The 26,743-nt window shown below is 35.4% G+C and overlaps 1 protein-coding gene and 1 non-coding gene across 13 annotated transcripts in view; both read left to right on the top strand.

Annotated features, from left to right (window-relative positions):
• EIF4G3 (eukaryotic translation initiation factor 4 gamma 3) overlaps positions 1-26,743 on the top strand; it is a 342,848-nt gene that overhangs the window by 259,919 nt on the left and 56,186 nt on the right. For all 12 annotated transcript variants that reach the window (XM_057698680.1, XM_057698671.1, XM_057698760.1 and 9 more), the window contains 6 exons: positions 3,056-3,144; positions 7,227-7,473; positions 9,878-10,011; positions 11,730-11,849; positions 17,627-17,797; positions 25,763-25,960. In XM_057698680.1, coding sequence (XP_057554663.1) covers positions 3,056-3,144; positions 7,227-7,473; positions 9,878-10,011; positions 11,730-11,849; positions 17,627-17,797; positions 25,763-25,960 — 959 coding nt within the window. The remainder of the gene's footprint in view (positions 1-3,055; positions 3,145-7,226; positions 7,474-9,877; positions 10,012-11,729; positions 11,850-17,626; positions 17,798-25,762; positions 25,961-26,743) is intronic.
• On the top strand, positions 11,133-11,204 carry TRNAE-UUC (transfer RNA glutamic acid (anticodon UUC)). Its single transcript has one exon. It is a non-coding gene; the product is annotated as a tRNA-Glu (tRNA).

Below are 26,743 nucleotides of genomic sequence, written 5' to 3'. Positions count from 1 at the left end.
AGGACTATAGGGAGGATGCTTTAACACCTCAAAATTTTTGAAGAGTGTCGATGGTGTGGGCAGAAGTGTGTGGACAGGCATTGTCATGCAAGATCACAATGCCCTTGGATAGCAGTCCTCTGCGTTTAATCCGAAGTTTTAGCTTCAGCTCTTCAATGAGCATCTCACTGTAATGAGCACTATTTATTGTTGGACCTTTCTCCTGATAATGTTCCAATACTGGCCCTTGAGAATTCCAGAAAACTGTTACTTGTCTATTCGCCAGAATCATTTCATGTGTATGCTCAATGTTGTCATCAGCCATGGACGTGGACAGGTGTCCAACTCCTTCTTGGTAGGTAACACTTGTGCGACCTTCCTTGAACTTCCCTATCCATTCATACACACTTCGTGACAAAACGCTTTCTCTGTACTGTGCAGAGTCTTCAGTAAATAACAGCACCAGGTACCCCCTCAGACCACAAAAAACAAATCACTGCCTGCTGCTCTTCTTTCATACAGATCCAAGTGGGGCATCCATTTTTGCTCACCCCCCATTTACAAATGAACTGATGTAACACATTCACACCTGCACAGCAGTGACTGGGAAGATAGTAGCCTTGAATGAAAAGTGTTGGTAAGACAGTACAGCCAACTGAAGTTGTAATATAACCGGAGTGCGGATAATTTTTGACTCACTCTCACATATGATATGTTAAAGTAAGAATTGGAGTCAGTGAGTAGAGACTATCTCATAGTTAAATCAGTGCAGTAACAAGGGCCTAATTAAGTTATAGGCATTGGGAATGGACTAGAAAGGAAGAACAAATCTGAGACAATATCTTAAATTTACTTACCTTCTTCTAGTTAGTTTGGTATTAATTGTCCTTTAAATCTGGCAGGCGTTGTTTCTGTCTCTGTGCCTCTCCCTCACTCACTTCCTCCCTCCCTTGTCACCTACCTCTTCTTCTCCCCACTCTAGCATACCCGAAGGTTACTGCACCTCTCCTTCAGTAAGGGTAGGAGAGGGGATGTACATCACAGTCTCACTAGACACTAGGTATGTATCTGTGTCCAGTTTGTTAAAGAACTGAGTATCTCCTAAAGAGGTGTGTGCTTTCTCTCACCTCTTTTTGTAAATTAAAGCTTTAAATCAAAACTTTAGCCACTTGAACAGAGTAACAATTCCTGCTGTGTAAGTAGCTAATTTTTAAAAAGCACGTTAAATGTGTTGTTACCCATGGAAGAAATGTGTTGTTTAATGTTTTGTCGTTGGGGACATTTGATATAGTTTAGAAGGAAAAGTTTATCTATATCTTTGGTTTTTTTGTTCAGAGGAAACTACTTCTGAGTTTGTGTTTGATGTTAACAAATCCTCCAGAAAGGGGTCTTCCCCTTTTCCGTGAATGGAAATTAGAGCTGAATTCATGCATATATGAAATTAAATTTTAATTTAAATGTACAGGTTCCTCAAACTCTGTAACTCTTAAAAAGGACTCTTCTGTGGAAGCAGAATTAATCACAGGAGAGGTGCACATAAAATGGACGGGTGATATAAAATCAGAATATCTGTAAAAAATGAAGAGAGACCACACACCACACATGAATACACACATTCATCATAAGCGTGTGAGGCAGGAGCCAGTTCAGGCCCCCCCGTAGTTACCATGATCTGAGTGCCATACTTCGAGAAGATGGTTTACCTTGGTCGGCCACAAAGGAAGAATAGCAGTCAGTCTAATAATGTTTTCTTGTTCATTATGGTCTGTGAAGGGGAGGATAAAGACAAATTGGTTTGAGATGTGCGTAACAAAGGAGATTTACAGCGTATTTTTATGATGGTGCAGTAATTTTAAGAAGATCGTTCAATATCTCCTTTTCCTTGTTCCCAAGACCAGTGTGTTTATATTCTACTGTTCTCGCAAAAAAGATTTGAACCTGCGGCAGAGAGATTAGTTCGTTTAGTCTCCATGAGATCTTTTATTTCTATAAGGAATCAGATTAGATGGTTCCCTTCAGCTTTTTGTTTATTAACTTTTTATAGTGTCCGTATTTATTAAGTGACCTTTCTTTGACTCTTTCCCTTCCCTACCCATGTGCCTTAATACCTAACTGCTTACTGTTGACTCATGTGCTGCCTTCTGTGGGATTCTTTTAATATATTCTATTTGCTATCTGATGTTTAAATTATCTTTAAATTGTACATCCAAGTGCTGAATGATTTTGTGGAATTTGTAAGCCCAGTGAATTTAAAAAAATCCTTTGTAAGCTTAACTTTCCATCTAGAACTTCTGATACAATAGAATAATTCAATAAAAGTTATCTATTTCTGGGAATTCCCTGGCAGTCCAGTGGTTGGGACTCAGAACTCTCACTGCTGGGGCCCAGAGTTCAATCCCTGGTTGAGGAACTAAGATCCCGCAAGCCATGCAGCCAAAAAGAAAAAAAAATTATCTATTTCTCCCTTAATTTTCACCCCAGCAGTATGAAAGGATAGGCCAACAGTATTGATGTGAGGTGAGAACTGGATGTTGTGGAAGTGCTGCCTATGTAATGAAATCTTAGTCAACATATCCTTTCGTTGTCTAGAAAGCTTTGTAAAACAGAATCTGGAATTTAATATTTTTTGTGGCTTAAAGAAAACTAAGATATCACCTAATCTTCACTCTTACACTTTATAGTTGAATATGCTGGTGCCTGAGAAGTGTGACTTGCTTAAGATCACATAGTTGGTTAACAATAGAAGCAGGCCCAAGTCTAGAATTGGCTGGTAGGCCAGTTTCTTACATAGATACTCACCTCATATTGAATTACGTACCTCAATATGTCCTAACCATGAAATAGGAGGAACTTAAGCCACCGGTTGAAGGCCATATAAGCTGATGTGCCTAAGACATTTGCCATTGCAGTCTTTGGGCCACAACCACACGTTTCTTCACTTTATTATCCATCTATCTCTCCTCAGTGTGGAGGAAGCCCTCTTTTTTTCTGCTAAATTTGAATACACGTATTGTTAAGACGTAATATTTCCAAATTTTGCGGTGGAAAGTAATGGCGGCCTGCTTTTCTATTTCAGCTCAGACAGCTGTAACTGCACCAAAGATGTGGAAGAAACCAAAAGATCGGACCCGAACCACTGAAGAGGTGTTAGAGGCAGAATCGGAGGTAAGGGGCAGCAGTAAATCTCTTCAGCTCATCTTCAGAACAGTGGTGCTATTTCCTAAGACAAGTGGGGGTTTGTAACTTTTTCTTGAGATGCTCTTTTCCAAGCATATTTATGAAACTCAGAGTCTGATTTTTCTTTTAAGTCCACTTTGGAATTTTTTAAAGATTGTTGATAGCATGTTCAATTTCATTGAATTCTTGTCTCTGTTTTAAAATACCTCTTCTCAAATGGCAAAAATAAGTATTGTTTACTTTTTTTCCTTATATTTAGCAGATGGAAAGACTAAACTGGCTTTAAAGAAAAAAGGGTTTTTTTCTTTTTAAATACCTATTAGCAGTGCTGGTGGAAATCACCAGTTATATTTTAAGGAAATTGATTTTGAATCTGTTGTCTTTTACCTGCATCCCAGTAACATAACTTTTCACATATGGTTTGTCTATTTGAACTAAGCCGCGCCAGATTTTGCTGTAGGATACAACACACCAGGTCCAGGACATGATGTGAGGAAGAATCAAGAGCAGATTTCGTCCTAAGGAGTGCTCTGCCAGTTTCACAGTCTCTAATTCAGTATCCTTAGTGTTATGTAATGAAGCTTTTAATGAAGAGTAATAGAAACAATCTCTATGTTGCTTTTTATCTTTTTGAGCCCTCCTTATATCTACTTTGTTAAAATCATTTTCATTGAATGTTTAAGATGATGACATTAAAATGTAGAAATTATTTTAAAATAACTTTAAGTGCATTGATTTCATAAAACTTTTCTATCTAGTTATAATTCTTACCCTCTTCAGGCAGCATACAGTACTCCGTTGTTACTTCTCCCTGTCCTGTCGTTGCTCTTACATGATGCTCTGTTGATGTCACAGTTAGTCCCATAGCAACCACTAAAATGTTTCACGGGTGTGATTTCATTGCGGTTATCAGGGGGTAAGAATCGGCAATTAGTTATAGAGGTGCAAATAGTTGTTGCACTCCTTTTGCAACTGAACAAGAAAATGTTGCTCCTACAAAGAATAAAATACCTTCCAGAGGCAGGGGAATCATATACATTCCTGGTATGGCTGTAAGAGCTTCACAAACTGGTTTTTCTTTAGATGCAGCTGTTATTTATTCACTTGCTTCTATTATACTTCATGATCCTTTGCCCTGTGGCTATTTTTTAAAGCATTATTGAATATTAAATGGTTAGATCACCATTCCCGTGCCTCCAAATATTCATCCTCATCTTTAGGTCAGGGGTTGACAAACTTTTCCTATAATGGTCCAGATAGTAACTAGTTCAGGCTTTGTGGACCACATGATCCCTGTCACAATATCTCAACTCTGCTGCTGTAGCCCAAAAGCAACCATAGACAGTATGTAAATGAATGAGTGGCTGTATTTCAGTAAAAGTTTATTGATGAACATTGAAGTTTGAATTTCATATAATATTCCCGTATTATAAAATATTCTTCTTTGAAATATTTTTCCACCATTACAAGTGTTAAAACAGTCCTTACCTTGCACACTATGTGAAAACAGCTGAGGAGGCAGATATGGCTCACAGGCCATAATTTGCTAAAACACACTTTAGGTTGTTATCCTTCATACACAAGAACTGTTTGGACTTATTTTGAACCAATCACTTTTTTCTTAACCTTGTAGTTGCAAAGTATAGTAAAAAGGTATTTGGTCATTTGCACACAGACTTTCTCCAGAAATCCTATTCCCTTGTCTTTCCTAAAACTGAGCATTTGCTAGAGTAGGTTAGTAAATGTTGGTTGTCATTGCCTTCATTTGTCACTGATCCTCAGGCTCGCCTTTTCTTAGATTTTTCCCAGCCTTTAAAAGAAAGTGTTTCAGGTATCAGCATATTTTAGGTTATATATTGAGTTGTTACATCATTGCAAGTATTTAACCAAATTCTTTAAATTATATCCTAGAAAGATAGCATGAAAGATGATTTATCTTAAAACTGTTAGTCAAAGCATCCTAAAATTTATTTAAAATTTTTAGGATATTTCATCGATCATTACATATGTAGTTGTCAATCTGATTTTCTAGCACTTTGAAAACTCATGCATTAAGCTGGCAGTTTTGTCAACTAAATTCTTATTTTAGTAAGTTCCTATAAAAGTTCTTGCTTTGACAGTCTAGCCAATGAAGTGTTTTCTTTTTTTCATTCTGGTGTTCTGGGTAAACAATTCAAGAACGTTAGACATTTACAAACTAATTGAATAAAGCTCCATCCTGCTGAAGGAAAAGTAATCATCATAAATACTTAATGCAGCTTTTTTTGTGTGGATTCCCTTGAAAAATATCCCTTCTAACAATGTGCCTCAGACACCTCAGTGATTCTTTGTGCTCTGAATTATGGTTTGTCATTCATTGACCAAGTTTCTTTATACTTTTTTTCCCAGTTAGAAATTGACTAATGCATCCTCTGTTTATACCCAATAGTCTGTTGTTGTTGATTTTAGTTACAGAGAAGATGACTCAATAAATTTTTTCTCTAAAATAGCATTTTTTCACATTTTACAGGATCTGAAATAAGAATTCTATATGATTGCATAATGTAGTTATTCTGCTCTGTAATAAGTTTAAGTACGAACTGCAGACTCACATGCCAGATTATTAAAGATCTTGATGACCTGTACTTAATCTTAATTATAAGGTGGTATTACAAGGTTGTTTTGAGTTTAGACTGTAGTAGAGTATAGAATAAGAAAAAGTGAGCCTGATAATTCATGATTCAAACTTGGTAGATCAGTTTTTCTCAACGTATAAAAGGTGCCTCACTTTCTGACATATTTTATAAAAATAAATCATTTTCATCCTTTATTTTCTTGGAATTTTTATGTCTTTCTTTTGATGGTTTCTGTGCTCTTCCTGTTGGAGGAATGAGGAAGAGTGTGTGTGTGTGTGTGTGTGTGTGTGTGTGTGTGTGTATTTGCATGAAGTTTTTATTTCCATTTAAGAAAATAGGCCTAAAAAAATATGTTTCTATTGATAACATTTTAAAATTTAGCGTCTTTTGCCCATGATCTAATTTTAGTAGAAGAAAATTTATTAGTATTATATCTGTTAAAATACTTCACTTAATAACAAAGTAGGGTTTGTAACTCCTCAATTAAAAAAAATTCTTTCATAAATCAGTTGAGGTAACTACTTCCCGACGTATATGACATCCTTTTATACCATCTTCTGTTCAGCCAATTCAATAGTGTCTCTAATTTGGCTCTCCTAGCATCAATTTATCAACTGGAATTTGTGGTGAACTCCTATTTCCTCTCAGTGCTTCTTCCAAAGGATTGTTTTCAGAGTGCTTCCCTTCATGAAAAGAAAGACTTAAAGTTCATTCAGAACTTTGCCTCAAGGAGTTTTGATGTTTGATATGACCCTTAAGAAATCCTTTTTTTTTTTTTTTTTTTTAATCTGAAACTGACATGGGCAAAAATAATCTGGTGAATAACTTTAATTCTATTTTGTCTTTTAAAAATAGGATGCACTGGAACCCAGATTTCCCCCTGGGGGAATATATTCCAAGCATTTTTCCATGTATGATTCGAATAAGGTCACAATCTCAGAGAACTTGAAGGGCCAATAAACCAAATAGATTTTAACTAACAAGTGGCCTCCTTGTTAAATGAGTGATGGTCAGCTTTGTGGGGCTTGTATACTTTAAACTATTCATTGAACTCTCTATTTCGCAGCCAGAGGACAGCACGGAAAATACCCTCTACTGTTTCTTTTTTTATTAGCTGAGCTTTAGTGGCAAGGGCAGGAGTGCTTGATATAGATTCTGACTAGAATTTCATGTCCATCAAGTTCCAAGGATTAACAGTTCTTTCCTTTTTAACCTTTGGTATATTTAGATTTCATTAGTCATGTTAAAGCATTTCAGTAGCCATTTGAATTGTCTGCTTTATCCCAGGAGATGAAATGAGAAAAGTGTTTTAAATAAGTTTACCATATGCTGAACACAGACATCCTTATCTTGAGTGACATGTTTTCCTATGCTTTTTGAGGGGTAAGTGTGGGTCTTCATGTGTATCTACACACAGCGAAAAGAATATAACCTCTGTGTTCACTTATGCTTTAGCCTAAAGCTGAAGAGGAGCTTTCAGGTGACAAAGTACTTGAATCTGAACAGGATAAAATGAGCCAAGGGTTTCATCCTGAAAGAGACCCCTCTGACCTAAAAGGCGTGAAAACTGTGGAAGAAAATGGAGAAGAAGCTGAGCCTGTACGTAATGGTGCTGAGAGTGTTTCTGAGGGTGAAGGAATAGATGCTAATTCAGGCTCCACTGATAGCTCTGGTGAAGGGGTCACATTGCCATTTAAATCAGGTAAGTTTATCCCTGTCTTCCTTTGTATGTCTTTCCTTCTCCCCTTCACTCTGCTGCAACTTAGGGAAATGTTGCCTCCTCGTAAAGAAATACTGGGTGGAAGGAAGAGGCTCATCACAGTGTATTATTTACAGAATAGATCAGCAGGCGTACATTAGTGACTAGCAAATCCAGAGAATCCTGTGTTGGCGGAAGTGATATCTGATGCCGGTATTCTGCTTTCACTGGCACTGGAAGAGCAGTTTCCAAAGGAAATCAGTGCTAGACTGGTAGAATTCGGCAAGAGAAATTTAATTTTTCATTTTAATTGAAAGAGATATTTCAGTTATGATGACCATGTTCCTTGAGATAGTGTACTTGTCATTTCACAAACCTTGAACTTAGTTGTTGATAGAAATCACTCTGTAGAGCTGAACTCCAGTAGGCAGTCAGAAGCAGTATGACTAAGTTATTTAGTACCTGAGGTACGGGAAGTGCCCTATGAAATAGATGATAAACCCTAGAGGATTTTTCACCTTTAGACACCCACTAAATGCACTAAACCTCTGTCCCAATACTACGTAAATCATGGTTGACTTTGAGATTTATGGATAGATTTGATATGGACATGTGGAGAAAGGTAGAAAATTTGGGTTAGGTGAAAAGTTTTTCTTGGTCTGCCAAATTTAAAGTGACATCTGCATGAGGTATGGTTTAAATGTAAAATATCAGGCCACAAAAATAATCTCGACCAGTGTTTTTCAAATTTCTGGTTTTAACCCATTTAATAGGTTGTGAAATTAATTTAGTGAGTTATAACCAATGTTTTTTTAAAAAGGAAAATAGAATAAAAATTGTTAGTGCATTACATGCAGTAAGGGAAATATTGGTTTTTTAAACTTTAATTTCATTTATATTTGTATGTGTTTGCTCAGAGTCATGAAATCACTGTGTTTCTTACTGTGAGTTGTAGTCAGAAACGTTTGAAAGCCATTGATCGATCCCACCTTAATATACTGATCACTTATATTTAGTGAAAACACTACCAGTGAACTACTCCTAATGGGCTTTATGAAATTGTGAGGTTGTGCTATTGTAAATTTTGTTTTTAACCTTAGGGCTCAATATACAGACATTTCTTCTAAAGATTTAGGTTTGTACTACCAAGCACTTTGGGCTGCCACCAATCCTTGTTCAGGGATTGAAACACTATTGGCATTTTTAGGACTGTGTAAATTATATTTGTATCCTTTAGTTTGGCAAGGAAAAAGTGTACGACTATAGGCCCCCCAACTATGTTGACCAACTAACTGCTTTTTGCACCTGTAATATACACTAGCAGTAATTGGGGAAAGGGGCAATTTAAAATTTAGATCCTAATAAACTGTATATATTTTAATAAATATAATATAATAAAATATCTGCAAAATTCTCACAGACCATCAGTGAGTCTATGACCTATATGTTAAGAACACTAATATAAAGAAGGATCCAGTGTCCTATCATGAAGTGATCTGGAGCCTGATTTTGATGAGTGTTTTGTTAATTAAAAGAAAAAACTATAACTTGCATTTATTATCCTATAAAAATTTCAAGAAATTCTCCAACTTTATATAATAATGGTAGGATTGTGAGTCACGATAGCTGAAACAATAGTAATAGTAGCAAAGTAAGTGGCTGTGGCAACAAACTAATTTAAAATTCATATTAAAAATATTAGCTGAGAATATGTTTAGTGACAAGATTTTTTGGACAAAGATATGTGCTTTTCCAGTTTAGTTGGCTCAGTAAGCAAGTACATTATTTTGTTTTCTTCAGATTAAACTGTAATCATGGAAAAAAATCTGTAGACTGCTTAAGACTTTTCAGAATCTTTAATAAGTTACTTGCTTTTGTGTTTTATATCCTTTTACCTTTTTTTTTCCTCCAAAGTAACATTTCCAAGTAAACATACAAAGTATCCTTCTTTTCCAGGAAACCAAGAGTATGACTATATACAAACTGTTGGGTGTAATATAGGCTGCAGGATGTATTGTATAACATGGGGTATATAGCCAGTATTTTGTAATAACTGTAAATGGAGTAGAACCTTTAAGAATTGTATTTTTTAAAAAAGGCTTGGTAGTTTATTTAATGAGGATTATTATATGTCCCTGACCAAAGGCTGCTTAGTGTGTAAATGAAATGGTTCCTGTAGCACCATACTTAAGATTACTTTACTATCCAAAGGTATCCAGAAGGGATAAAAGAACAAATAACAGTTCAAATCTTTACGTGACATTTTCTGACTGTAGCTCAGTGTTTCCTTTATGGCTTTGTTTGTATATGATGAAATAAAGTAAAATATTGGAATCAGCTTATACTCTTACTGGGTATACGTATAATGACCTTATAGACAGTTGTCTGCCTGCATTCCTCTTCTTAGAATCCTGGAAGCCTGCTGATACCGAAGGCAAAAAGCAGTATGACAGGGAATTTTTGCTGGATTTGCAGTTCATGCCGGCATGTATTCAGAAACCAGAGGGCCTGCCTCCCATTAGTGATGTGGTTCTTGACAAGGTAAGCTGAGCACTCAAAGAAAGCTATGTCTTTTTGGTGGGAACAGTTTTTAACTATCAGTGCAAGTATGTGAAGTATGAGCAATTTTTGGAAGTTGTTAGACCAAATGGCATTTGAATTAAATGTTTAATTAAGCATTGTTGGGTTTGGGGCTCGTTATACATTACCGTAATTGTGGGGTTTGGCTCGTATTTGAGTGGTAAAGTTTTAAAATTTATTGTTGGCTTGTTATGGCTATTTCCTAGTGATGTGGTGGAAATTGTGTGTCTCTTGGGCTCATATGCCTAAAGTGATATAGACCTCTTTCCCCACTGTTCTAAAATCTCCATAGGGAATTAGAATGACATTGAGGATAGGTGAGAAGCCTGGGAGACTATTCGGCAGATCAAACTTAAATGGGAGTTAATGTAAATTCAAATAGTGTGTAACTCAAAATTTCCCTCATAGATACTTACAGGAGGATTAGTCTTTAATCCTGTGCAAATAAATAGGCACCCTTTCTCTTTACATCTGATCTTAATTGTGCATACAGAAAATTAGTACAGTCACTGTTTATTTCATCTGTTTATTAAGTTAAAAGATGTAAAGTCAGGTGTATATCTGCCCAAATAATTTCATGTAAGTCAGTGATGAACAAGTTCTGCTGACTAAGCTCTCATTTTAGAGAGGAACTGTTAATCTGTAATTAAAGTGTAGGCGGTAACTTTCTTACAGAATGAGATCCAGTTCTTACTGAGATTTATAGCAGCTGCTTATCCAGACCTTATTTGTATTATTTTACTCTCTTATAGCAACAGATCTTTTTATTTCTCTTGCTAAGTCTTCTCTCTTAGGTACTTATGTGAGGACAGTTGAATGATTGATGGTACTAATTTCAGACTACTTCAGTACCTCAGAGGGCAAGTTTTGTTATACCCACTGAATTAGGTTATCCTCTTAGAAGATATTCCTTCCTGTCTTCCTGCCTTCTGTTTCTGACTTTGGCCAATCATGAGTTGATTTCTCACTGAGCTACTTAGCTTTGCTGAGTCTGTAGTCACATTATATGCCTATACAAAGCCAGATATCTCCAATTAACATGGCAGACAAAGTGAAATTTTAATTGAGTCATCATAGAGAATTCCCTGGTGGTCCAGTGGTTAGGATTCAGCACTTTCACTGCTGAGGCCTAGGTTCAATCCCTGGTCAGGGAACTAAGATCCTGCAAGCTGTGCAGTGCAGCCAAAAAAGAAAAAAGAAAAAAAAATTGAGTTATCATTCATGAAACTTATCTCCTTTTGAGATTTGTCATCCACTCAAAATATATCCTTTACTAACCATAAGTCGATGGCATCAAAACCAAAACAAGCAATACCAGGTTTCTTATAAGGCAAGTGCTGTGATGATCCTAGAAAAAGATTCATAAGTTCTCAAAATAGCTTGTCTTGTGCCATTCTGCTGGTCCTAAGTGTCTAGTGAACCAGTCCACTGATTGTGTCTAGCCTCCCCTTGGAAATTTTAGGCCTAATCATTCCCAGGGAACCAAAAAACTGTTGTTGACCTAAGGGGCTCTGTGGCTAGCCCAGGAGAATCTATCATGATTCAGATTGGACTCCCACTGGCTCAGAAAGCCAGTGCTTATCTTTTCAGCTGACATAACTTTTCAGTCTCAGTTTTTATCTTTGTGGCACCAAATGCTCTGGAACTCCTGGTAAGCTTTCCTTTGTTTCTTTGTGCAGATCAACCAACCCAAGTTGCCAATGCGAACTCTGGATCCTCGGATTTTACCTCGAGGACCAGACTTTACTCCGGCCTTTGCAGATTTTGGAAGGCAAGCCCCTGGTGGAAGAGGTGTACCTGTAAGTGCAAGTTCCCTACAACCCAATTAGTTAGAAACTGTCATAGACGTCTTGACATTTTGTCTAACGGCAAGAGAGCAGCTTTTATTCTTTGATTCTTCTAACCAAGAAGAAGAAGTAGAAGAGGCGAAGACTACCCTTTCCATACTAATATTAAAACAAATAAAGAATACACTTGAGTTGTTTTTACTTGAAAGAAGCTGGTCTGCATTAATTTGGTCTTGACTTTTTTTTTTTTTTTTCATATTTTTTCAGTTGAAAAGACCTGCAAGTGGGTTAAAAATAGAGCCAACCTTGAATAGGATTCCTGTTTTATCTTGAGGTGCCCTGATATACTAGAGATCTCTAATGACATTCAGCTAAGGGTCATCTCTTTGTCTTTGTTTCTACAGATTTGCAAAGTGCAGAGCAGGCATGGATTGCCAGTTCTGGAACAGAGCAAAGCCCCAACTTGCACTCCACTGGCGATGTCGCACTCACCTCTGAAGAGCCTGCCTTTAGGGGTGTGCTGAATCCTTTAAAAAACAAACAGTGTTCTGTGTTGTTATATTCTGTTTTGCTCTTCTCACTTAACTGTAGGTTGTAAAGTCAAAATATGAAAAAATACGTACAAAAGAGTACAGTATTGGTAAACTGCAGGTTGCCTTTATTCCCCCAGTGGCAGGCTCTTCAGGGGTGGAAGTGGCATCACCGATGGAGTTATGCTGGGGCACTACACTGTGCAGAATTTGACAGGCTCTGCCAACGCCATGCATTGTAGACGTGTAGAAAGCATGGGGTAAAGTTGCCAGCGAGGTGAATACCTCTTTTTCCCAAGCTGAAATGGCATAGAGAGCACTTCATCTGAAGTTCTGAAGGAGCTTGGAGTTGGATGTACATTTGTGGATCACCCTCTTTACACTACTTTATGTTTGTAAAAATATTTTTGTATAAGGTGACACTTTTTATTTCCCCATCACCTTTTTATTTCTGGAATGGCAGCATCTGAAACCTGCTTTAAATAAGACTACGCTGTCTGAAAACAAATGACACTTTGTAGATATTTGAATTATTTGCCTGCAGCCAAACACTGATTGAAAATATTTGAATGTCTACACCTTGTTGGAGGCTTTATACAGTAAAACCTACAGAAAATCTTAATTGGAAGCATACTTTTCATTGAGCATCGCCATCCTGAAGACCTCTGTGTGTATGTGATCCTCTGTGTGTGTACGATACACGGATTTGACATTTAACATTTATCTAATTAAATTAAATTACCAAATTAAAATTTATCCCAAAGTTTGAATTTCCTCACCAGAAAGTCTTAGAAAGCAGCTTTCTAGAAACCATTTTATACCTTGTTTTTCCCTTGTTGGTGGGTTAAATTTATATTTGTTAACCTTTGTTTTAGTGTTGGTTTCGGATTGTATCTTTGTTTTGCGAAACATTTGAAATAATGTTGATGTCGTTTTGATTATTCCCTGGTTAATATGTGTGGTTGTCGTGTTGCTCGGTTTTGTTCATGTGTCACTCAGAGACAGTGTGAATGCTGTTTCCTTTTCCAGCGTCTGCTTTTCACTGTCAGCTTGCTATCGTCTAATCATCAGGTATAGCATAAAGGAAATACTATGAATTAGGAATAGCTATATCTCTCTCAAAATTTTGAAGTTAGAAAATGAGTTTTAAAAGTAACTATCATGGGCTTCCTAGGTGGCGCAGTGGTTAAGAATCCGCCAATGCAGAGGTCACGGGTTCGATCCCAGCTCCAGGAAGATCCCACATGCCACGGAGCAACTAAGTCCGTGTGCCAAAAAAAAAAAAGTAACTATCACAATGTATGTTTGCCCAGTAATTTATGTGCCTATATATAGCAGATAGATGGGTTATTTGGTGCAAAGTAATGTGACAGGAAATGAGCCATTATCAATAATTTGTAGTGTCTCCCCAAAAATATGCTTTAATTGTTTAATTCACTTTCTTTACATAGCTTTGTCATGTGCCACAAGCTAATTTTTAAGTGGAATTGTCATCAGTCTTGGTAGTATTGATATGTTAAGTCTTAATGCGAGTAGTTATTCTTCCAGCATCCCCTGTAGCTAACAAACATTCTCCATTTAATTCGTCCAGCTTACCTTGGTATATTGGTGAAGATAAATCTGGGAATTTTAAAGGATATGTATTGTATGTATTGTTTATATTTATGTAACATATGAAGGAATAATCAACAATGCTGTTTGGGAAAAAGCAGCAGCCCTACTCTTCATAGTGTCTGGTTCCATACAGCTTCCATATTGGCTTATACATAATTACCATCCAAAGATATTAAGATCTGCTAGGTATGCTTCTTAGTGCAGCTTAAGTTGTCGGGATTCCTGGTATAAACTTTCCTGCAACAGAGGTGTTATAAAATATTTTTAATGCATAGCAATTGTTTTAGCATCATATGCAGTTATGTACAATTTTTAAACATAAAAGTAGGTCTTTTGATGGACAGTAAAGTGTATATCTGTTGAAAGCATCCAGGCAGTGTCATCCCTCTAGTTTTTTAAAAGTCAAATTACTTGGCTATTGTGGTATTAATTTTAGTAGTAATCTGCTGGCAGACCTCACAGAAAGTGCCCCAAAAGAAATGTATTGAGAGAGGGGCTACGGACCTAGACTGGTAACTTACCATACATGTTCATTTTAACCAACTTTGAGATTCACTGAACTGTGAATCCTAGGTGCAAAGAGGTTTCCTAAGCTCATATCGTCCTTCCCTTTCTCTTAAAGGGACCCTTGGTTATCTCTCTTTAAAAAATGCTAGAATGAATACTGGTCCTGTTTTCTTTGGTTATCCAGGTAAGCATTGGAGATTGAGATGATAGTCTCTGAGTGAGACAGGAGCAATATATATTAAATTCTAAAACAGAGATGGGGGTAGTTTCTTATTTAATACATTTAAGAAAAAGAGTGGGTAGAAAATTTAAAATTTTTTAGCTCACCTGAAAAAAATTGTGACTCGCTAGTTAGCCTCAAAATTTGACACTTCATTTTAGTTTTGATGTTTGTGGACCGTGCACACATTATACCTTAAAACTCCTCTTCTAGGCATCATCAGTCAGGATTGTCTGTCTTTCAAGCAAAGAAACCAGGCTTTATTTCTTTTTATATATTTTACAACTCTTAGCACAGGATCCTAGATTTTGTTTGTATTTAGTAAATAAGTCATTCATTACATATGGTGCAACTTTTGAAATATATTGTAAATCTGACAATTTATATTAAATTTTTCACACACACACAAAGGACACGAATGTTTAAAGGTAATTATACCAGTCTACATATCACTTTTTTAAAAGTTTCTTTTTTTCCTTTAGTATTGATGATAATACCTGATATTGTACCTAGTTTTTAAGGTCCTTTTACATGCCGTATTATATCCCATGATCCTTGTGATAACTTTTGTAGGTAGGATAAGCATTTAATATGTGGGAAAGTTTAAGTTCAGCAAAGTTGAGACTTGCTCACAGTAACTTAGCTCGTAAGTATTAGTATTAGTATTGAGTACAATTCATAAGAATTGTATTCAATAGTCCACAATTCTTTTGTCTTCTAATCTGCCTCTTTTCTCCACTTCAACAGGCAGTGAATCATTATCAGAGTATAAACATTCTCAGAGTATAAACATAAGAATGTTAGAGATTAATAAATCAAGCATGTTGAGCATTTATAAGACTAGTAATCTGCTGAGGACTCAGTATACTTGGGTAAATATTTGTGAACAGTAGTACTGTCTTGGTTTTATCCAGAGATACAGATAAATTTAAATTTGTCTTGGGAGGTTGCACATGGGTTATAATTTCAGTTTTTTAATCCTAGACTAACAGTTTGTATTATCTTTTCAAAACATTGTTTTCCTTTGAAATACTGTTGTTACCTATTTAGTAACATTTCTCACATCTCTATGCTGCTTGTTTGAAATTCACTCATATTTGTCTTGGGGTAGGTAGAGTTATAGCGCAAGTCATATTTACTTTTTAGAAATCACAAACGTTCATTGGTGTCTGCAGTATTTTTTTGGAAATGGACGTTTTCTAACTTTATTCAAACATGATTAAAATTGTATCCACAAATTATACTACAGCTCTGATGTGATTTTGACGTAATCACCTTTTATTACAACCACCAGTCTTTGTTCTTGACAAATTTTTATGTGCAGATGCATTGATTAAGTTAAATGTTTTATGATCTGTTTATTTGAATTTTATCCAGATATTGAAAAAGATAATACCCCACATGAATTAACACTGAAATATATTCTAAATTATAAAAACCAGACAGTACATGGTTTACTGCCTTTTAACAGAATTCTTTTGCCTGAGCTACCACATCAAGGTTTCAGTAATAAATAAATCTTACAATAGTACTGTCTGGTTTAGCAACTGTTCCCTGTTGGTACTTTTCCAGTCTGATGATCCTCTTCAGTTCACTCTCTTATACCATGCAAGGTACCTCTGGGTTTATTTGACCTCAGTTTTTTCATGTTTATGGAATAGTCTAAGATCATATCGTCAGTACCAAGTCCTTAGCTGGATGTATTTGACAAGGCTGGTGTGTATTGTCCAGAAATTCTAAGTTTTGATCCTGATATATCCTTCATGTTGCTGTTTCTAATTAGGGCAGATGGTGAAGGGTAAGAGAATAACCAATTCTGAGATTAGTGATGTGTAAAGGCTTTCAAGCTTATCAAAGGCCTCACACCATGTCTCTTAGAATGTGTCTTTGTACATAAAGTATGACCTTTAAGTTTCTACTTAAAGGGCAGTGTTGGGGCATTAAGTGAGATATGATTCTGGTCTATATGTCTTGTGTGAAGTTTTTTTTTTTTCTTACCTCTTGAAACCTAATTGCAGTATTTACTCATCGTTTAGAAAAGGACATGTCAGAACAGGTAAAGGCTGTCAGTATGCTACAGATCTGGGAGGAGCACAACTTACTATCAACCCAGTTATTTAATCTTGAAAAAGTATTTCCAGGCATTTAGAGTAGCAACTATTATGACTATTTTAATACACAGAATAAAACTTTTAACTTACTCATTGCTCTTAAAGTAACAGTTTTTAAGTTGACGACCAGCGTGACATGCTAACATATATTGGTGTTGACAGAATGAGTATAGTGGGACTCTAGAAGGACCAAAGAGCTGACAAAGAAAGGAAGACATTTTTTTCAGGGAGCAATTTAGTTGGATTTCATTAACAATATAAGGAAGACTTATTTTAGTATTTCCTGCCCAGCAAACTTAGAGGGATCCATTAAGATCTACAGTCAAGCTGGGTGTCTATGCTATAGATAATTTTCATGGTAAGGGTGTATTTGTATTTCACACTGAAAGTTTAGAGGCCTGGTTTTTGAAGCAGATTTGTAACTGTGATGACTTCTGCCTGTGAGTTTTTGTAATTGTTCAAGTGACCAGTCCAAAGTTACATAACTAGTTTAAAAAAAAAAAGGAAGCTTCAGTTAAGGATACTCTTTTTTGTTAGGAACAAGAGCTTTATCAAACACAATTTTCCATCACTCTAGCTATCTCATTTAGGACTCATAGTCAAAAATTGTAGTAGTGGTGTACATTACAGTGATGGTGTTCTAGGACACCCTCCAAAAAAAAGAGCACATCTAAAGTGAATGCCTCGTACCCATCTTTGCATCTAGAAGTGCTTGGTGTGATCATCAGTCTTGACTTGAGCAGCACAGCAGAGACAGTAAATTGTAAGTACTCTGTGTGGATATAATAAAGAATATTCTTGTCCTAGCTGTTGAATGTTGGACCACGGAGATCTCAACCTGGCCAGAGAAGAGAACCCAGGAAGATCATCACTGTGTCTGTAAAAGAAGATGTGCACCTGAAAAAGGCAGAGAACGCCTGGAAGCCCAGCCAAAAACGAGACAGCCAAGCTGAGGATCCTGAAAACATTAAAACCCAGGTGAGAACAGAAGCACCCTCTAATATTGTTTTGGAATTATAATATCTTTTAATTTGTCTTTTTGCCCCATTAGTATAATACATGTAGAGATTTTAGTTTAAGATTTCTTCTAATTTTTTCTTATTGCAGACGTTATGCTAAAAGCTATCATAGATGCCAACCGCCTACTGTTTTCTCTTGAAATTGCATTCTGTGTGCTTTTCAAAGCAAACACTATATTTAGAGGGCTTGTATGTCTTAGAATTCTGTCATTCAGGCTTAAGTCAATATTTACTTTTCTTAAAAATGTGTTTTTAATGATCCAGTAATCCCACTACTGGGCATATACTCAAAGAAAACCATAATCCGAAAAGAAACATGTACCATAATGTTTATTGCAGCACTCTTTACAATAGCCAGGACATGGAAGCAACCTAAATGCCCATCAACAAATGAATGGATACAGAAGATGTGGCATATATATACAATGGAATATTACTCGGCTATAAAAAGGGATGAGATGGAGCTATATGTTATGAGGTGGATAGACCTAGAGTCTGTCATACAGAGTGAAGTAAGTCAGAAAGAGAAAGACAAATATTGTATGCTAATTCACATATACAGAATCTAAAAATGGTACTGACGAACTCAGTGACAAGAACAAGGACGCAGATGCAGAGAATGGACTGGAGAACTCGAGGTTTGGGTGGGGAGCGGGGGGTGAAGGGGAAGCTGAGACAAAGCGAGAGAGTAGCACAGACACATATATACTACCAACTGTAAAATAGATAGCCAGTGGGAAGTTGTTGTATAACAAAGGGTGTTCAACTCGAGGATGGAAGATGCCTTAGAGGACTGGGAGGGGAAGGATGGGGGGGACTCGAGGGAGGGTGGGGGGGGAGTCGAGGGAGGGAGGGAATATGGGGATATGTGTATAAAAACAGATGATTGAACTTGGTGTACCCCCCCAAAAAATAATAAATAAAATTAAAAAAACATGATTGAACTTGGTGTACCCCCAAAAAAAATAATAAATAAATAAAATAAAAAATAATAAAAAAATAAAAAAAACTTCTTCCCAGTATTATAGACCTTTCCATGTCATAAACCAAATAAAAATAAATCATAGTGCAAAAAAAAAAATCAGATGATTGAACTTGGTGTACCCCCCTAAAAAATAAATAAATAAATAAATAAATAAATAAATAATGTGTTTTTAGATTCTCAGTCATTACCCTGTGCTAGTCTAGTTAGTATATTACTTTATGTTTCATTTCTAATAAATTAGAATTTAGAAGCCCATCTTATTTACAGTCCTTTGTGATAAAATTGAATTCTTTGCATCTTTCTGTGTATATCTTGCCCTCAGAACTCTTTAGGGTAAACTGAATGAATTCCTTTAATCCACACAAAATTATTTTTGTGTGTCAAATTATATAAAGCCTCTATTCATCTTTTGCTGTATACACGATGCCAGTTCCTATCCCTGGGTTACCTTTACTATACACTTTGGATGTTTATGATACTAATTAAGATGCTAATTGGATACTAATTAAGATGCTAATATTATATACCTCATAGGGCATTGTGAAGATTAAGTGAAGCAATATAAAGCACTTGACATGATTTCTGGAGCCCAGTTACGTACTTAGTGTGATAATGTTCCTGGGAAAGAGATGAGCCTTACAAATCCTGATTTTGGTTGAGCACCAGCACAGAACCTCATACAGAGTAGATACTCAATAAATGCCTGTTAAACAGTATACTAACCAGCAAAGTTGCACATACAAAGTCAGGGCTAAGGTGAACTGATCCATCACAAAGCCATGTTGTCAGACCTTAATTGGCTGTTAGCCTTTGTTCATCTTTCTAGTAATTGCCCTGGACATTTGTCCCTAAGTACATCCTTCTCCAGATTCAATAAAACCAAATACCTAATCTTGCCCCCATTTCTTCTCAATATATCTCAACCTTTTTCTTTTTTGAAGCATCTTCTACATCCCTCCCTCCAGTCCCTCTGAGAAGTACTTAATGAATAGAGACCTAAAAGGCTTGCAAAGATAGTTAAAATTCCTGCTAGATCTTTATCATTGAAGATGAAGATGTCCTGTTTTAGTATTAAAGGCACTTGTATTAGTGCCTTATTTCATTAGATTCTTACAACACCTGTGATGGAGGGAATAGATAGTCTCTTTTTTCCATTCAAAAAAACTGAAGCTTTGAGAGATTGTTACTCACAGTGTTGTAGTTACTGAATAGTCCATTTGTTGTGATTTGTAATCTGCCTCTCTTTACTGTGTAACAGAGTTCTCCCCATTATTTTTTAAAATTTTTTATTGAATTATAGCTAATTTACAATGTTGTGTTAGTTTCTAGTATACAGCAGTGATTCAGATATATGTGTGTGTGCATATATGAATATCTATATATTCTTTTCCATATTATTTTCCATTATAGTTTATTACAGGATATTGAATATAGTTCCCTGTGCTATACAGTAGGACCTAGTTGTTTATCTGTTTTATATATAGTAGTGTGTATCTGCTGATTCCAAACTCTAATTTTTCCCTCCCCCACCCCCTTTCCCCGTTTATAACGGTAAATTTGTTTTCTATGTTTGTGAGTCTATTTCTGTTTTATAAATAAGTTCATTTGTATCATATTTTAGATTCCACATGTAAGTGATATCTTATGGTATTTGTGTTTCTCTTTCAGAGTTACTTCACTTCGTATGATAATCTCTAGGTCCATCCATGTTGTTGCAAATGGCATTATTTCATTCTTTCTTATGGCTGAGTAGTATTCCATTTTATACGCGTGTGCACGTGCACACACACACACACACATATAATCTCACATCTTCTTTATCCATTCATCTGTTGATGGACATTTAGGTTGTTTCCATGTCCTGGCTGTTGTAAATAATGCTGCTCTGAACATTGGGGTGCATGTATCTTTTTGAATTATAGTTTTGTCTGGATATATGCCCAGGAGTGGAATTGCTGGATCACATGGCAACTCTATTTTTAGTTTTTTAAGGAACCTCCACACTGTCTTCTGTAGTGGCTATACCAATTTACATTTCCACCAACAGTGTAGGAGGGTTCCCTTTTCTCCACACCCTCTCCAGCATTTGTTATTTGTAGACAATTTAATGATGGCCATTCTGACCAAGTTCTCCCCATTATTAATTGTTATTTCAGAAACATAAGAATAATTATATTGACTTTGAGGTATCATTTAATTAGCTAAGTTTTCTTCAGTGAATAGATAAAGGAAATCCAATGCAGGATTAATAGACTTCTTTTTCAGGGCCAATAAATACAACTTTCTTTTTCTTGACACTTTTTCTTCTTGATACAGAGCCTCTTTGCTTCATTCCCTCTCTTTTTTGTGTTTTCATTTTTCTCCTCCGCACAGGTATACTCCATGTTGACCTGTTGTTCCTACTACTACTGTTACTCTGTTTCTTTACTTTTTGCCAAAACAACAGTTTTATTGTTGCTTCCACTTCCAGAAAACTCTTTTCACCCTGACTTTTGTTCCTCCCACTGTATTTATAGCAACATTATGAATGACCACCAGTGATCTTATTTTTCCTTTATCGTAAGATTTAATCTTCTCCTCGAAACACTTCTAGGAAATCATTGCTAATGACGTGTCTAGACTCCTTGCAGATACATACACTGCTGTTGTGGTTCCACTGCATGGGTCCCCTGCCTCATCTCTTTTCTTCTTCTCTTGATACAGTATTCCCACTGCTGCTGCCTGACTCATCTACCTGAGGGGCTGATTTTTATCTCTTCACTCTAGCTTTTAATCTGTCATTTAAGTCCTGTCATTTTCTCTCCCAACTAGTGCATACTGGTCCTCTGATCTTTCCTTTTTGTTTTCTGTTCCTGAAATAGAAGAGCCTCAATAACAATTCCTTCCTAAAATATTTTCCCTTTCCTAAAATGTCTTCTCCCTTTTTTCTTTCATTTAGCCAGCTTTTTTTGCCCTTTATAATCTGTTCCTATCCTCATTTCCTTCTAAAGTTATTTCCTGACTAACCCATTGTCTCTGACCTTTCTTGTACCTAGATGACTCACTTCTCTGGCTTCTAGTCAACCTTGTGCTTTACTCTATCATTTTCTCTTGTAACTTTCTTGTTTCTGCAGCTAAATTTTAATGGTTCTGATTACTTTGCCTTATGCTTCATAGATACTTAACACAGAATTTGGGGAGCATCAAGTAGATATTCAGTTATAATGAATAAATGATTTTTAGTCAATTTTTTTGTTGTTTTTTGATACTGGAGATTCCTTTCTTTTTTTAATTGAGGTATAAATTGACAGATAACATTATATTAGTTTCAGGTGTACAGCATAATGATTCAGTATTTGATCTATATTGCAGAATGATCACCACAGTTAGTCTAATTAACATCCATCATCATGCAGAATCATACAGATTTTTTATCTTGTGATAAGAACTTTTCAAGTATGCAGCACAGTATTATTTTTTCTTGTTTTTTCTTTGTTTTTTTAATTTTTGTTGGAGTATAGGTGATTAACAATGTTTTGTTAGTTTCAGGTATACAGCAGAGTGAATCAGTTATACATACACATATATCCACTCTTTTTTAGTTTCTTTTTCCACATAGGTCATTACAGAGTATTGAGTAGAGTTCCCTGTGCTATACAGTAGGTCCTTATTAGTTATCTATTTTATATATAGTATTGTATACATGTTAATCCCAATCTCCCAATTTATTCCTCTCCCCCTCTTTGCCCCTGGTAACCATAAATTTGTTTTCTACATGTGTGAATCTGTTTCTCTTTTGTAAATAAGTTCAGTTGTACCTTTTTTTTTTTTTTAGATTCCACATATAAGCAATATCATATGATATTTGCAGCACAGTATTATTAACTGTAGTCACAGTTTTTTCTAAGCTTAAATTGTCTTCTGATATATTTGAAGATCTGAAGGCTGGGTTTTGTTTTTATTTTGTTTGTATGTAAAGCACAGATTAAAGTTTTAGACCTAAATGATACTGTCTCAGTTGATACAGGCAGTTTAGAGAGGTGCAATGACTGCCCCGTCCCTAATAAACTTGGAAATTTTTTTTCTTTATACAAGTGATACTGACTCATTGCTTAAAAAGTTGACAGTGTAATTTTACACATAATCTTAGCCAAAAGGCCGAGAAGCGATGACAATGTAATTTTAAAAAATTTAAATAGATTTATTTACTATCTTCTGCCTAGAGAAAACTGTTATGTTTTGGTACATATTCTAAAAATCCTTGTATTCAGATATAGATAATATAGGGATCAAATAAAACATTTTACAGGCCTTTTCAGTTATTATATCATAGTTTTATGGATTTTTACAACTTCATATTTTTACTGAGGCATAATTTACGTTTGTTAAAATTTTTTTTACATATAGTTTTATAATTGTTGACAAACACACAGTCATATAATTACCACCACAATCAAGATACAGAACATTTCCATCAGCCCCCTGAAATTTTCTTGTACTACTTTGTATTCATCCTCCCCAACCCATGCCCACCTCTGGCAACCAGTCATGTGTTTGTCCCTATAATGTTGCCTTTTCCAGAATGTCATTTAAATGGAATCATTCTGAATAAAGCTTTTTACTCAGCATATACATTTGATTTTCATCCATAATATTACATATATTATTAGGTTATTATTTTTTTGTTACTGGATCCATTCACAGGATAAACAGTTTCCAGGTTTTAGCAATTGTGAATAAAATTGCTATGAACATTCACATATAGGATTTCTGTGAACCTATGTTTTTGTTTCTTTGGGGTAAATTCCTAGCTATGGGATCAGTGAGTTGTAATGGTAAACACAGGTGTAACTTTATTAGAAAATAACAAACTGTTTTCCACGATATTACTGGCAAGGCATGAGAGTTTCAATAATTCAGTCTTCACCAGCACTTACTATTTTCTGCTTTGTAAATTTTAACTCTTCTAATGGATGTGTGGTATTATCTCATTGTAGTTTTAATTTGCATTTCCCAGATGACCAATATGTTGAATAAGCACATCTTTTCATGTGCTTATTTGCCATTTGTGTATCTTCTTTGGTAAAATTTTGTTTACATCTTTTGGCCTGTTTCATTGGTTGGCATGCTGTCTTATTGAATTTTGAGAGGTTTTTTTTTTTTTTTTTTTCTGGATATAAATCCTTTATCAAATGTGTATTTTGCAAAAATTTTCTCCCAGTCAGTGGTTTGTCTTTTCATTCTCTTAATAGTGTCTTTTGCCGAACAGAAGTTTTAACTTTGATGATGCTCAATTTATCAATTTTTTCATTCATACATTATGTTTTTGCCATCTCATCTAAAAAATCTTTGCATGTAAGAGTACAAAGACTTTGTCCTGTGTTCTGGTCTAGAAGTTTTTAGTTTGGGGTTTTACATTTTGGTCTGTGATCCAATTTCAGTTAATTTTTGTGTTATGTGCAAGGTATAGATCAAGATTCTTTTTTTTTTTTTTTTTTTTTGCTTATGGATATTCGATTGTTCCAGCACCATTTGTTGAGAAGACTGTCCTTTCTCCACTGAATTTCCTTTACACCTTTGTTGAAAATCAGTTCATCATATATGTGTGAATCTATTTCTAGACTTTTCATTCTGTTCCAGTGATCTATGTGTCTGTCCTCTGGCCAGTCTATGCATAGTAGCTTCATATAGTAAGTGTTGAAATTAGGTTGTATGAGTCTTCCAAATTTTGTTATTTTTCAAAATTGTTAAGCTATTCTCAATTTTTGTTTTTCCATTTAAATTGCAGAATCAGCTTCTTGATTTCTACTCTAGGATTTTTATTTTGGTTGTGTTAAATCTGTAGATCTCTTTGGAGAAAACTGGCAGCTTAAGAGTAATGTGTCTTCTAATACATGAACATGACATAGATCTCTATTTATTTTGGTCCTCCTTGATTTCTTTCATCAGTGACTTGTATATTTCATCACACAACTCCTGTGGATATTTTGATAGATTCTTACCTAAATACTTCATGGTTTTGGTGCTATTGTAGGTTGTACTTTTAAAAAATGTAATTTCTAGTTGTTTGTTGCTAATATATAAAAATAAAATTGATTTTATTGTATTGACTTTTGTTCTACAAATCTACTAGACTCACTTATTAATTCTAATGTCTCTTATAGATTCCTTATGATTTTCTGTGGAGACAGTCATATCATTTGTGAATAGGGATTTTTATTTCTTCCTTTATGATCTGTATGGGCTGTAGTTCTCTTTCTTTGCATTATTCCACTGAATATGACCTCCAGTAAGATTTTGAATAGGAGTGGTAAGAACAGACATTTTTGCCTTGTTCCCAATCTTAGAGGGAAAGCATTCATTCTTTCACCATTAAGTAGGCCTTTATCAATGGCCTTTTTCTAGTTAAGGAAGTTCACTTCTGTTTCTGATTTGATAAGGGTTTAACATCATTTTAAAAAACTCCTGCCTACTGCTTTATACCATATTTTGTATTATACCATAATGTAGACAAATTCCTAATTTAGGACATTTAAGTTATTTGCTATAAAGGGTTATTGGTGGAAGTTATGATGGCTAAAATCTTTTTTTAACCTATCCTTAAATATGAATAAACTTCTAAAAGTATAATTGCTAGTTTAAAGGGCATCTCACAGTTTTAAGAGTTTTAATACACATTGCCAAATTGCCCTTGGAAATGTACCAAATTATAGTCCTACCAGTGAAGTGGAAAATAGACCTAGTTCCTTGAATTCTCATCAGTAGTGAAAAAGAGGTGGTATAAATTTTTACTATATGTTAAAATAGATGGATATAATTCTTTCTGTGACTAGTTCACAATCTTTGTTAACAGTTTAGGAAATTGCACTCATAAATTACAAACAAAATATTAGTCCTTATAGAAAGCATCATATTGTCACAGTTAATATAATGTTCCTTTCTTTTTTGTGGTCCTTCTAGGAACTTTTTAGAAAAGTTCGAAGTATCTTAAATAAATTGACACCACAGATGTTCAACCAACTGATGAAGCAGGTGTCAGGACTTACTGTTGACACAGAGGAGCGGCTGAAGGGAGTCATTGACCTGGTCTTTGAGAAGGCTATTGACGAACCCAGTTTCTCTGTGGCTTACGCAAACATGTGTCGATGTCTAGTAACGGTAAGAAGAGAGGAAGGAGTAAAACCAGAAATCTCCAAGAGGTATATTCTCCCCTCACTACACATTCTTCCCAGAAGTGTTAATGGGGCAGAGTAAAGGGGAGAATATATTTTTAGTACTTTATAAAATATCCTCAATGTATCTTGTAATCTTGCTTTTTTAAAATGTCTACTAACCTCTGGAGGGGATATGGAGATGAGACTGAAATAGTCATGATATAGTCCCACACAACGTGAGGAAGATTAAATAAGATTTAAATTTGTAATGTGAAATTTTCGTCACAGGCAACCAATTTTTCCTGGGGTGTCATCTTACAGAAATAAAGTGCTTACATTTACATTTAGATTCAAAATTGAAAAATGTTAATTCTAAGTCGAGCCTTGGTAAGAGTGATAGCATAGTTGTGGTCATAAAGGTTTCAAAACTGATGATGCTGTCTTAGAAACTATTAGATTTCTTTCTCTTTACATTGTCCACAGCCTGTCAAATCTAGGGCAAGAAAGCATGGGAGACCAAAGAGCTTCTGGTTAGTGTTCATTGTCCTCTATCCTGCAGTCATAAAACTGCCATGTACCATCTGTGTTTTCTCTGCCCGTTACTGTTACCAAGGTACTTGTGTCAAAAATGTGTGTCCTTTAACATTTGAGTGTTTTCTTAATTATCGCAACTGGTCATTATGCCTCACTATGAAAATTCAAAATTCCCTCATTTTATACCAGTATTTTTGAGTACCTGTGTCAAAGGTAGGTAAGTCTGTTGGGACTTGGAAAAGGTACATCTTCT

Source organism: Hippopotamus amphibius, chromosome 1, assembly GCF_030028045.1.
Source record: "Hippopotamus amphibius kiboko isolate mHipAmp2 chromosome 1, mHipAmp2.hap2, whole genome shotgun sequence".
Taxonomy (NCBI): domain Eukaryota; kingdom Metazoa; phylum Chordata; class Mammalia; order Artiodactyla; family Hippopotamidae; genus Hippopotamus; species Hippopotamus amphibius.
This window is presented reverse-complemented; position numbering and strand designations above follow the sequence as displayed.